Raw genomic sequence first — 14,015 nt, forward strand, 5'->3', positions numbered from 1 at the left:
AGCTTTTGGTTTTGGTGTGCCACCCAAAGATTGTCAGTGGCCTCATCTGCCACACATTCTGGGAGCGCCACTAAGAGGTGGTGGTGAGGAGTGGTGGGGTGAATGTGTATTAATATTTTATAAGGACTACCAGAATGTACTGCAACGCCCCTGCTACTCTAATGCTGTATGTTTCGACAACACACCACAAATAGTGGACCAACAATGCTTGCAATGCAGTGTTCATTCACATATGCATTGCTGTATTTGGACCACATGTAGTTTGTCTGTACAGTGTTGTAATGTGCAAAGTGTTGCAGAGTTTGCTCCTCAGAGGATGCAGCAGCAGGAGTTTGCGGCTCAATCAGGAGAGACTAGCGCTGTGACGTCAGAGCGCTGTGAGGCAGAGCACGGGGCATCACTGCACATCCATTAGCAGGCTAGCTGGCTAACTGTGGCTAACGTCAGCTATGGTCCATCACTATTATTATCTAATTTCCAAAATAAACAACCACTTGGAATGACATGGCTGACTAGCAACAGGCACGGAACATGGGGACTGTTTGGATTTTAACTGGGAATCCAATGGTGCAACGAAGCGAGGTAAGAAGGGGTCAGGAGAAGAGGGTATCTTTAGTAAACACGCTAAGCTAGTTAGCTTGTTTACTGGACTACCGGACGCGCCGCATTGAAAGCCTTCAGTTAGCTAGATTAGCTTCATAACGACTAATCCTCTCAAACGACTGCTTTATAGCCATTTATGAGAGGAGATTGCTGCTGCTCTAGTCGTGGTTGTGTGTTTGGCACAGAGTCAAATTATCCCAGTTGCTATCTTTGTATGACAATTCAGCTTTGTTGAGCTTTTTCCAGAATGAGCCTCTGAGACGTGAGGTGTAACGTTAGCTAACCTTTGCAGCAATTTAAATGCTATTGCCCCACATGTTTCTGTCGGCCACTCAAACATTTAACAAGTAATGCTTCCTCCTTAGATGTTTGCATGCACAGAGGCATTCAGTGTGCAGAGATTTTCGAAGATAAAATGGACATGCATTTTAAAATGTGTTTTCAGTGAGGGGCTTGCGTCACTGATGCCAGGTGCAGGCTGTAGCTGAGAGCTCTCAGGATGAGTGGGACTGGAGAGCACACTGACATCCTGTCAGTGGCAGACGTGGTCAGAGACAGATGGAAAGTGGTAAGAGAAATCACAAAATCAGGTTGAAAAAAATACAGATGACACTGGGTTGACAATGAATATGATCTTTGTTGCAGACAAGGAAGATAGGTGGAGGCGGCTTTGGGGAGATCTACGAGGTTCTGGATCAGTTGAGCCAGGCCACTGTTGCCTTAAAGGTGGAGTCTGCTCAACAACCCAAACAGGTGCTGAAGATGGAGGTGGCTGTGCTGAAGAAACTTCAGGGTGAGTGATGCTGTCCATTTGTCAGTGATGGAGTGGTATATCCCCACATGATCGTGCTTTTTGTCAATTTAATAAGTATACTATAAGGGCCTAGCAATAACCAAACTCACACATTGCATTTAGCTTGTATGACCTCTCTGTGTTTTCCATGAAATTTAATGTTTTATTACCCTTGGCAAAGTTTTGATTCGGTCTGATTATTTGTCCGTCAGCAGGATAAGGGAAAAGCTACTAGCACTCTTTCATGAAACGTATTGGAAGGCTGTAGCATGAGCCAAGAATGATCCATTACATTTTGGAGTTGATCCGAAACACAGACCGGATACACATTATATTTCACTTTCGTTGACATTGTGATATGGGGCACGGCCTTGGCAGAGGTCTGTGATCTCTAAGTGCACCTTTAATAAAACATATTGACGATATAAGCAGTGGTGGTCTTTGTTTTTGTATCAATGATTGAATAACTTACTCATTCTGACATTTAGCAGCACTGATTTCACTGAATCAGGAAATCAACATTTGTATTTATACAGCATATATTTATTTGACAGGCAAAGACCACGTGTGCCGCTTTGTGGGCTGTGGCCGAAATGATCGGTTCAACTACGTAGTGATGGAACTCCAGGTAGGATTTTAACAAGTCATTGTTAGTCAAGTTTTTTTTGCTGACCATCAATCTGTGACTGAACACTGATTCATTTTCTCAAGGGGAGGAATCTTGCAGATTTGCGAAGAACCATGAGCCGCGGTACCTTTTCCGTCTCCACAACTTTGCGACTTGGCAAACAGATTTTAGAGGCCATTGAAAGCATCCACTCTGTAGGCTTCCTGCACCGAGACATCAAACCCGTAAGTTCACCTAAGACACTGTACGGTTTGTACATTTAAATGACAGTCAGTTTATTGTTTAACTTGCTTGTTATTTTTTTGTGTTGTTAAAATTGTAGTCCAACTTTGCAATGGGAAGGCTAGCCAGTACCTGCAGATGCTGCTATATGCTTGATTTCGGCTTGGCCCGCCAATTTACCAACTCCAGCCAAGAAGTCCGTCCAGTAAGTGTACTGCATCAATTTCCTGCAATGTATTTTGTTTTTTTTAATCAAAGATCCCACAAGTTATTTCATGTTGGAGAAGCTGTTTAAAGTGTAGTCCTAGAGGTTTGGTGTAGCATGTTAACACAGAAAAGTGTTATTACAAGAAATGAAACTCTGATACGATATTATATTACTTTATTTACAGCACTAGGGAGACCTCAACACTTATTTAAAGGCACATAAATATACACATTTCACAACAAATTAGAATTAATTTCATGTAACGTCACATAGGGCTGCTCAATTAATCGTATTTTATTCGCAATTACGATTATGGCTTGCAACGATTACGAAAACAACGTAATCGAATAAAACGATTATTTTTGTCTTATTACTTTATTTTTTATAAAACATTTTTTATTGGTTTTTCAGTTGAATTATACTTAAAGTTCAGGGTAATCAACTGTTAAAAACATACTGTTAAAAAAAAATTCTCCAATAAATTGATGTTTTCAAAGTAAATGGATAATCGTTTTTAATAATCGTGATATTAATTATTGACCCAAATAATCGAGATTATGATTTTTGCCATAATCGAGCAGCCCTAATGTCACATCAACTTCCACTGCTTCACCTTAAAGGTGGGGTAGGTAAGTTTCAGAAACCGGCTCGAGATACACTATTTGTTATATTCCATGGAATGCTCTTAACATCCCGATAGCAATGTGCTTATATATATCGTGCTTTGACAAAAAATCCATAAAAAAAATTCATCTGTGGAAGCCGTAATACTGTAAAAAGTACAACCAATCCATTTAGCCGGACCGGCTAAACGGATTGGATTGCCCCCCTGTCTGTCAGCCTTCCATCTCGTGCACGCACAAATGTATCTCGTGCCGTCATTGGGCGTGCCGTCATTGGGCGTGCATTGCGCGTTCATGTGTGTTGGAGGAGGTGCTCTGTAAGGAAGTCTGAAGGAAGGGGCGGATTCTTTTCGGCTGTGTACTTTCAAATTTTAGTGCACTCGAGCCGGTTTCTGAAACGTACCTACCCCACCTTTAATGACCCCATGAGACATCAGTGTGTGACCATCCCAAAAGGGTCTTGGATTGGCAATGTATTTCAGATTTAAACAATAAAGCCAGTTCCCTTTAACACATTTTTTATAAATACATCATAATGCTAACTAATCTATTCGACCATATCTTTATTAAATGATATCTTTATTCTCTCCTATAGCCCCGTCCGGTGGCAGGCTTCAGAGGAACTGTGCGATATGCTTCAATCAATGCTCATAAGAATAAGGTAAGCACAGATACAAATTATATTCTACTATTCATATTTAGTTTTACTCTTGACCTTACTTACATTTGTGTATCGTAATTTGTAGGAAATGGGTCGACATGACGACCTGTGGTCCCTCTTCTACATGCTGGTTGAGTTCACTGTTGGTCAGCTTCCCTGGAGGAAAATCAAAGACAAAGTAGGCGCCTCAATGCATTTTTGTCTGTATGGCTTATTAATTATGTGTTTAAATTCATATTCTAATTACCGCCTCTCTGCTCTCAGGAACAAGTAGGAAACCTAAAAGATACGTATGACCATCGACTCATGCTGAAGCACCTTCCCTCAGAGTTTTGTGCTTTCCTGGATCACATCTTGACCTTGGACTACTTCACTAAGCCAGACTATCAGGTTGGCCATGTCTTGTTTGGTTTATTTTGCACACTCTGTCTATTCCTCTACAGCTGTCAAATGCTGACACCTGTGGTTTTCTCTGCGACAGCACCTGATGTCAGTGTTTGAGAACGCTATGAAGAGTCACAGTGTGCTGGAGAATGACCCTTATGACTGGGAGAAATGTGACTCGGAGGGTATGCTGAGCATCACTGCCGCAACAACCACAGCTCAGCAGCTCACTCGCCTCACACCGGCGTACTTGGGGTATTTACAGCCAAAGAAAGCTCTATTACTACTGACATACATCCATTTATTGTATAAGTTGCTGTCTTGTGTTTGTACTTTCACGTATGTTATTCAAAATATCTCCCTTCTCTGTGGAAAATGTGTTCAAATATATAGCAGGGCTAGACATTATAATGGCCCGCTGGCCCGGAAGCACTATTTAGACACCCCGGGCCAGCATAACGTACTTTGCCCGCTCGGACCATTAAAAAAATATTGCTTTAAAAAAAAAAACAGTAAGACATAAAATCACAGTGTCCTGTATTATTGGTATTTTGACAAACAATTTTGTTAAATTGTTTACTTTATTAACGCTACAACATAGCATTTCGTGAAGCGGTTGTCGTTGTTGGATGAAAAGCAAAGCAGGCTCCCGTGCGCGGGAGTCTTCACTACAGACTTTCGCGCCACCTAATCATTCGCCAAAATGTTTTGAATACCAGCGGTAACCGGCCAAGCGCTGGGCAAAAAACAATCTTCAAATAAAAGAAAGTCACCGGAGGAGTTAAAGGAGAGTGACAGGGAGTATGAGAAGAAGACTGAGAGAAAGTTTCACACTGGCTTGATCGATGGAGCTGGCTTCAATATACCCTCCTTTCATCATCAGGAAGAACTGATGATTCAAATGTTGTAGTACAAGTAGTAATGTCGTTTGTGCATAAATTACTATTGCAACCAATGTGTTAATTTTCTTCATTATTAGAGTTGACGAATGCTCTTGGGCCAGTGGTTACAATGGTGGGGCGAGTGTTAATGAACATCTACTAGCCCTGATATATTCCTTAATGTCAAAGAACCAGATATTTAAGACTCCCTTAATGTCTACCCCTGTATAGCTGCAGTTTTTGTTGGACTCAAATTCTGCACAGTCAGTGATCCCTGAGAAAATAGCTGCTCTGAATTGTGCTGTGAAAATGAGCTGCAGGGTGACCTTCCCTCTCCTCCACAGCATGGCCAACGCTTCCATGCTGCCAGCCGAGCTGCAGAGGGAGAACACTGAGGATGTCCTGCAAGGGGAGCGCCTCAGCGACGCAGACAACTGCCCCCCCATCCCCACGCCCACCACCCCTGGTGCAGATGTATGGGAAGAGATGGACCGCAACCGCAACCTTAAACATGTCCAGCCGACCATCAGGAAGGTCAGGGCAATGTAGTTACTGTAATCGCTAAGCAGAATGTTCTTATCTACTGAAATATGATTTTAATGTAACTGCTTTTCTTTCTGAAGAACCAGCACCTTACCGTGGTAGAGAGGTTTGTGTGCCCTGATGAACCTGGGGGCTGTGTTGTCTGGAACCTTGTGTTCCTGGTAGGGTCTCCCATGGCAAATTGGTCTCAGGCAAGGGGCCAGACTAAGATTGGTTCAAAAGACCTCATGAAAGAAACAAGAACAAGAAGTGAGGATACCCGGCCCGGAGGAAGCCCGGGGTCCCCTTCTGGAGCCAGGCCCAGAAGGAGGACTCGTCGGCGAGCGTCTGGTGGCCGGGCTTGCCACGGAGCCCGGCCGGGCCCAGCCCGAAAAGGCAACGTGGGCAACACCTCCGCTTCTCCGTCCCGCGGGCCCACCACCTACGGGAAACATCGATGGGGTCGGGTGCGCTGCCAGAAGGGTGGCAGTGAAAGCGGAGGGTCTCGACGGACCAGACCCGGGCGGCAGAAGCTGGCTTTGGGGACGTGGAACGTCACCTCTCTGGGGGGGAAGGAGCCGGAGCTTGTGCGGGAGGTGGAGCGGTACCAGTTGGATCTGGTTGGGCTCACCTCTACGCACAGCGTCGGCTCTGGAACCTTACTTCTGGATAGGGGTTGGACTCTATTCTTCTCCGGAGTTGCTCAAGGTGTGAGGCGCCGGGCGGGTGTGGGGATACTCACAAGTCCCCGGTTAGGTGCTTCGTTGTTGGAGTTTACCCCAGTGGACGAGAGGGTCGCCTCCCTACGCCTGCGGGTTATGGGGGGGAAAACTCTGACTGTTGTGTGTGCTTATGCACCCAACAGCAGTTCAGAGTATTCGGCCTTCTTGGAGACCCTGGAAAGAGTCCTGTATGGGGCTCCTGAAGGGGACTCCTTAGTCTTGCTGGGAGACTTCAACGCACATGTGGGCAATGATGGAGACACTTGGAGGGGCGTGATTGGGAGGAACGGCCCCCCTGATCTGAACCGGAGTGGTGGTTTGTTACTGGACTTCTGTGCTAGTCATGGATTGGCCATAACAAACACCATGTTCGAACATAAGGATGCTCATAAGTGTACGTGGTACCAGAGCACCCTAGGCAGAAGGTCCATGATCGATTTCGTTATCGTATCATCGGACCTGAGGCCGTATGTTTTGGACACTCGGGTAAAGAGAGGGGCGGAGTTGTCAACTGATCACCATCTGGTGGTGAGTTGGGTCGAGTGGCGGGGGAAGCCTCTGGATAGACCTGGTAAGCCCAAACGTGTAGTTCGGGTGAACTGGGAACGTCTGGAGGAGGCCCAAGTTCAGGAGGCCTTCAACTCGCACCTCCGGCGGAGCTTTTCGGGCATTCCTGTGGAGGTTGGGGACATTGAACCAGAGTGGTCGGTGTTCAAAGCCTCTATTGCCGAAGCCGCGGCGGGGAGCTGTGGTCTCAAGGTCCTAGGTGCCTCAAGGGGCGGTAACCCTCGAACCTCCTGGTGGACACCGGTGGTCAGGGAAGCCGTCCGACTGAAGAAGGAGGCCTTCAGGGATTTGTTATCCCGGGGGACTCCCGAGGCAGTTGCAAGGTACCGACAGGCCCGAAGGGCAGCAGCCTCATCCGTGGCCGAGGCAAAGCAGCGGGTGTGGGAGAAGTTCGGAGAAGCCATGGAGAAGGACTTTCGGGCGGCACCAAAGTTGTTCTGGAAAACTGTCCGACACCTCAGGAGGGGGAAGCAGGGAACCATCCAAGCTGTGTACAGTAAGGATGGGACGTTGTTGACCTCAACTGATGGAGTGTTGGGGCGTTGGAAGGAACACTTTGAGGAACTCCTGAACCCGACAACTCCACCCTCTATGTTAGAGGCAGAGCTGGAGTATGACGGGGGATCAACACCAATCTCCCGGGGGGAGGTCACTGAGGTCGTCAAACAACTCCACAGTGGCAAAGCCCCGGGGGTGGATGAGATCCGCCTGGAAATGCTGAAGGCTCTGGGTGTTGAGGGACTGTCATGGTTGACACGTCTCATCAACGTTGCGTGGAAGTCGGAAACAGTACCGAAGGAGTGGCAGACCGGGGTGGTGGTCCCCCTTTTCAAAAAGGGGGATCAGAGGGTGTGTGCCAATTACAGAGGCATCACACTACTCAGCCTCCCCGGGAAAGTTTACTCCAAGGTACTCGAAAGGAGGGTCAGGCCGATTGTCGAACCTCAGATTGAGGAGGAACAATGCGGATTCCGTCCTGGTCGTGGAACGACGGATCAGCTTTTTACTCTCGCAAGGATCCTGGAGGGGGCCTGGGAGTACGCTTATCCGGTCTACATGTGTTTTGTAGACTTGGAGAAGGCGTATGACCGGGTTCCCAGGGAGTTACTGTGGGAGGTGCTGCGGGAGTATGGGGTGAGGGGGTCTCTACTCAGGGCCATCCAATCTCTGTACTCCCAAAGCAAGAGCTGTGTCCGGGTCCTCGGCAGTAAGTCGGACCCATTTCCGGTGAGGGTTGGCCTCCGCCAGGGCTGCGCTTTGTCACCAATCCTGTTTGTAATATACATGGATCGGATTTCGAGGCGTAGTCGTGGGGGGGGGGGGTCTGCAGTTCGGTGGACTAAGGATTGCACCACTGCTTTTTGCAGATGATGTGGTTCTGATGGCTTCATCGGTCTGCGACCTTCAGCACTCACTGGATCGGTTCGCAACCGAGTGTGAAGCGGCTCGGATGAGGATCAGCACCTCCAAATCTGAGGCCATGGTTCTCAGCAGGAAACCGATGGACTGTCCACTCCAAGTAGGGAATGAGTCCTTACCCCAAGTGAAGGAGTTCAAGTATCTCGGGGTCTTGTTCTCGAGTGAGGGAACAATGGAGCGTGAGATGGGCCGGAGAATCGGAGCAGTGGGAGCGGTACTGCAGTCGCTTTACCGCACCGTTGTGACGAAAAGGGAGCTGAGCCAGAAGGCAAAGCTCTCTGTCTACCGGGCCATTTTCGTTCCTACCCTCACCTATGGTCATGAAGGATGGGTCATGACCGAAAGAACGAGATCGCGGATACAAGCGGCCGAGATGGGTTTCCTCCGCCGGGTGGCTGGTGTCTCCCTTAGAGATAAGGTGAGAAGTTCGGTCATCAGGGAGGGACTCGGAGTTGAGCCGCTCCTCCTTCGCGTCGAAAGAAGCCAGTTGAGGTGGTTCGGGCACCTAGTTAGGATGCCACCTGGGCGCCTCCCTAGGGAGGTGTTCCAGGCACGTCCAGCTGGGAAGAGACCAAGGGGTAGACCTAGGACCAGGTGGAGGGATTATATCTCTTCGCTGGCCTGGGAGCGCCTTGGGACCCCCCAGTCAGAGCTGGTTGATGTCGCCAGGGAAAAGAAAGTTTGGGGCTCTCTGCTGGAACTGCTACCCCCGCGACCCGACCACGGATAAGCGGGAGAAGATGGATGGATGGATGGATGCAACTGCTTTTTTTACACATGCATTTTAATGTGTAGTTTATCTGCACTGCAGTGGATGTCTGTAAGAAAAACAACCCCAAGACTACATTGACTTTGCCTAGAGAAATTATCATGGTTAACCTCTGTTACAACATCTACTGCAATCCCACTACTGACACCCTGCTTTCATATTTAAAATGGCAATGAAAACTTATTTCCTTCAGTTGATGAAGAATATAGCAATTGCATAATAAATGTGCCTTTTTGAATAATGACACCATTGGTTCCCTTTAAGCCTTTCTTTACAAAGAGATTTGATCTGCTGTGGCTTTACTAATGAAGGAAGTAAAACAGTAACGTGACGGATTCGAATGCAATAAATATTAACATTTTGAGCTGCCTTGTCGTTCACTCTGCTCAGGTGCTGAGTGAGGATGAACACAGTCAGAACCAGGGGAACCAAAGCCCCAACACCGGCTCCATGCAGAGTTCTCCTAGACGGGTGCGATCAGAGACCATGTTCCTGGAGCGGGCTGCACCTCTTCTCCGGAGGATGAGACACAGTCAGAGCTTGGCGTTTGAAAAGAGGCTCGCACCCGAACCCAAGCCCACCATCGAACGCTTTCTTGAGGCCTAGTTAGTATATAATATAATCGAATGACAATATATACAGTTTTCATCATTTAATTTTTTGAGAAATGTACATAACATGCACAATATTTTGTTTCAGCCTGGGCAAACAACGCCCTGTCCTTTCTCAAGTCGGGAAGATGACCATTCCTGAAAGGGGGGAGGGGAAGCAGCCTTTCTGCCTCGAGGAGCACTCGGGCGCAGCCACCCCTGATCAAGAGGAAGGAGCCGCCAGCTGCGGATTTGTGGCCGTGAACCTCAGCCCCGTGCCCCAGGAGGGAGACTCTCAGGAGTGGGTGATGCTGGAGCTAGAGCAAGGCGGTGGTTCTGGAGCCACCAAGCCTACAGGCGAGGCCAAGCGTGAGGACAAGCCTGGGACGGACGCGCCCGCTGAGGCTGAGAATCAGACCTCCGAGCCGCAGGAGGGTCAGTCAGCAGCGGTGCCCAGCAGTCCTGTCCTGTCACAGTTGTCCATGCCCCACACGTGGTTACTGGGCCACAGGAGACTGCCGGGGATGCTGGGACAACTGCCCTCAGTCATGATGGGACGAACCCAGATGGACCAGGTAGGGGTGATCAATAGAGTAGCAACTAACCTTTTTTTAATCGGCAATTAATCTGCCAAATGAATCTAATATGTGTCCTAAAATGTCAGACAATTCTAAAAATGCCCATCACAGTTTCCTAGTTGACGTCTTGTTTTGTCAGTCCAATACCCAAATATATTCAGTTACATTACAAAAAAAGCATGAAATGTTTCCATTTTTGATTAGGTGATACGCCAATTAAACGCTGCAGCTCTACTAACAAAGCATTTATTCATGAATGAACTCGACTAATGATTGCCATAGCACTATAGATATGTTCAAACTCCAAGCTTTATGATTATTAGCATGTCTAAGACTTGGATAAACCACAACTTATGAATGTTATTTGAACATTTAGACGTGCTCTTTAGATAAATAATAGGATGGTTTTCAATTTCATTGTGTTACATATCAGAAAAAGGTCAAGCCCTCTAACGCTCATTAAACTCTTCTCAGTCTTCCAGCTGTGCACTCCCGTCCCCTGTGGATGAGAGGAGCGCTGCAATACCACTAGAGGCGCCATCTGAAAAATCTGAAATACTCCCAGAAGAAATCTTAAACCACGGAGAGAAGTTGGAGTTAGCTCCAGTGCCAAGCTCAGCCAAAGGTCACGCTGCTCATCTGACAAACGACAGAGACCCTGAGAGTGACTCTGGTCTGCCTGACCGCTCCTCGGAGCCCAATCAGCAGCCTCAAGCCGACACAGCAGGGGGCGCTATGGAGAGCACCGTCACTGTGTCCTCCTCTCCTCCCCCAGCCCTGCTCCGGATAAGAGACTGTCCCTCGTCCCCTAGATTAAGTCGTATCCCAGTTCGAGACCCCAGCAACCCCCTGGACTCTCCGAGCAGGGACCTGAACATGGAGAGGCGTCACCGCTGGAGCAGCCCGGTCCCCGGCTCCCCCACCCACTCCCCCTCTCCGTCTCTGTCCTGTGACAACCTGCCGTGCGTTTTGCCGAGAGACCGGCTCTTCTCAGAGCGAGGATCCAGGTCTGACTGTGTCGGAGAAGACCCTCTCTCCCTGTCCTCCTCATCGGGGAGTAAGAGTAAGATCCCCCGACCTGTGAGCGCCACCTTCATACCGGAGCAACTCACTAGCAGGTTTCTGCCTCGACCACCGCCGGGGAAACCACCCATCCGCCCGGGCGTGGACAACAGGTATAACGCTGTCAAAATGATCCACATTACACACCATGTACTTGTATAGGTAATAGGTATCCAGCGTTCCACACTCAACTTTGTAACTGCAACTAGTGCACTGCATTTTTCCATACTCCTCAGTTTTGCAAAAAAATCCAGGCATACAAAAATTGAGACACTGCTTTAAAGTGTATGTAAATGAGAAAAAGGAAACATGAGCCCAGGCTGTTGCCATTGAAATGCACAACAACAGGATGTTTTATACAGATATACTCAGACAGAAAAATAATACAAACCTGAACATTAAAGCATGTGCTAGTGAAGAAACCTCAAGAATACGAAAGTATAAAGCATGCACCTAAAAAAAGGGAAATATATATATATATATATAGTGAAATATCAAAAACTGTTGGCTTGATCACATTTTAAGATTTATAACTTGAATTTCACTTCACAGAATGATTTCAAGAGCACGACGAATCATAATGCAGAATCATAATCATGATGTCTTTTCTCAAGAAGGCGCCGGTTAAGAGTGCGTGCCAGCAGCACCAGCGACGCAGACTTCCTGGCCAGTCTGACTCAGCTGATGCAGGACCGCGGCGGGGTGCTTTTCAGCCCCCCCCCTCGCCCTCGCAGCTCCTCCTCCTCCCTGCAGCGCTCCCTAAGCTCCTCCCCCTCCCGGGAGCTCCGGGAGGGCGGGGTGCTGCAGGGACGCAGCTACTCTCCCTCCAGCTTCTCTGGTTCCCCTCCTCCTCGCCACTCTCACCCACACGACAGGCCCGGGCTCCAGGCTCCGTGGGGCCACAGCTCCAGGGGAAGGGGTCTCCTCCACGAGGCTAAAGGCTCTGGAAAAGTGAGTCGATGACTGTATTTGGAACATAAGTGACTGATCGGGATGGTGCAACTGTAGCGAGAGGCTGTTTCACATCCAGTCGCTGATAGCATGTGTAAATACAGTATTTACTCAAGGGAATGTACTGTATGTAATATAAAATGTATTTATTTATTTATTCATTTGTTGGACGTGTCTCTCGAAATACTTGACGATGTGGCTTGATACCTGCAGTTGAAACAGAAAGGTTGAGAAAACCTTAAGATTGCCAACTCTTACCTCTCATTTCACTCCTCTTAACTCTCCATATAGGCCTAATATGAGACCAAAAAGATAATGTTAAATACTTGAGGGATGTAAAAAATGATGCTTATTGTAGATATGTACCATGAGGAAGATAGTAAACACTAATAGAAACCATGAACTCACGTTAAGAACACTAATAATAAATAGCACCACGTGCAGTATACCAACATCGGCAGACATGTACAGAACCAGGGCATGCAGCTTTGACCTCACTCCTGTAAAACAGCTGGATTCATTATTATATGTGACAATGAATTGCTCATTTGACATATCAGAGTGTAGTAGTGTGCTTTTACTTTGCTAGAAAATATTTGTCATGCAGAAGGCCTCCGCATATTAGAATGTACATGTAAGTGCACTCATACTTAAGTATTGTGAAAGAGCATGGCTATCATTGCAATGGATCTTTTTTAATTTTATTCATTTGTACAATCTGCTTAGGCGTGTATTTTTATTGAACTGCTTATGATCTCAAAGAACATCATAATATGAACCAGCAAAGATGTGCACTTTTATTTCTTCCACAAAATAGATGGTAAAGGAAGAAAACTGATAAAATGGAACCTGTTCATCATGTCTCTTTGTTGTTGCATTTTATTTTTTAGCACAATTTTAAATATAGTCAATTAAATAAATGCCAATTCTAAACAGACGTTGAATTCATGACTACACTTGTTGTAGTTTTTCATTGTTGATTAAACGGTTAGTGCATTTACATTTTCTCACCATTTTGCATTCACTCCTGGTGTTATGCAAATAGGTCTTCTTTTTTTGTGTGCATTTCTCTATTTATGAAATATGTTCTCTATATTGGCTCTAATGGGAATGGAAACGAGAAGTTGTCCCACGCTCAGCAGAACTGTCACTGATCAGATAAATGGGATAAAAACAGTCAGTTAAACTTTGAATAAAAATGCTTTAATTATTTTGTTATACTCAAGTTAAACTAAAGTCACGCAAACTCAGACTGCATTATGTCACTTGAGAAAAATCCCATTTCAAATGATGTGGAAGCAGCTGTTTTCTTTGACAGACGTCCCTGTAAGCACATAAGAGAGCCTGCTGACAAGCTGGTGACCGAGTGGGGGGGGTCCCAGGTGACAACAGTAAAATGAACACTCCCCCATCTGTTGTGGTCCATCACTGTGTACAATGTAACAGCAGTAAATGACAAGAAGTTACAGAATGTGTTGAACTCTAAAAATCATTTAAATAACGGCAAAATGGATCATTGTTTGGGCTTTGTTGTCACACAACCTCCACCTTTTTATACCCAAACATCGACTACAGGTTTATGGACAGAGGAAATGGATGCTTTTAGATATTAGGTGCAGTATGGTGTTGGGGAATAATTTGCTCTGCATGTCCTCCTTCGCCCTCTGACGCAGCTGACCAACCTTGAGCAGCCGTTATCTCCCTTAAGGAGGGGCTGCCATAGCATATTGTTGATGTTACCAGTTTATGACCGGGCAACTCTCTGTCAGAGTTATTGTTGTGGGACACCTGGAACACATCCTTCTCGGGGTGTCGATGACCCCCCGAGCCAT

At 46.8% G+C, this 14,015-nt stretch overlaps 1 protein-coding gene across 3 annotated transcripts; it reads left to right on the top strand.

The window, feature by feature from the left end:
* The first annotated feature begins 306 nt into the window (after positions 1-306).
* On the top strand, positions 307-13,044 carry ttbk2b (tau tubulin kinase 2b). Of its 3 annotated transcripts, none has more exons than XM_034076307.2 (15): positions 307-582; positions 1,049-1,171; positions 1,249-1,396; positions 1,951-2,024; positions 2,108-2,248; positions 2,347-2,451; positions 3,673-3,738; positions 3,824-3,916; positions 4,003-4,128; positions 4,220-4,377; positions 5,348-5,537; positions 9,393-9,607; positions 9,702-10,167; positions 10,645-11,345; positions 11,847-13,044. In XM_034076307.2, the coding sequence occupies exons 2-15, from the start codon at positions 1,103-1,105 to the stop codon at positions 12,193-12,195; spliced, it is 2,901 nt and encodes a 966-aa protein (XP_033932198.1). In that variant the 5' UTR covers positions 307-582; positions 1,049-1,102; the 3' UTR covers positions 12,196-13,044. The 3 variants fall into 3 exon arrangements, with proteins under 3 accessions (XP_033932198.1, XP_033932199.1, XP_033932200.1); XM_034076308.2 differs by having other exon boundaries at positions 11,850-13,044; XM_034076309.2 differs by having other exon boundaries at positions 11,785-11,941.
* The last annotated feature ends 971 nt before the right edge of the window (positions 13,045-14,015 follow it).

The sequence above is a fragment of the Pseudochaenichthys georgianus genome, chromosome 24, assembly GCF_902827115.2.
Source record: "Pseudochaenichthys georgianus chromosome 24, fPseGeo1.2, whole genome shotgun sequence".
NCBI classification, from domain to species: domain Eukaryota; kingdom Metazoa; phylum Chordata; class Actinopteri; order Perciformes; family Channichthyidae; genus Pseudochaenichthys; species Pseudochaenichthys georgianus.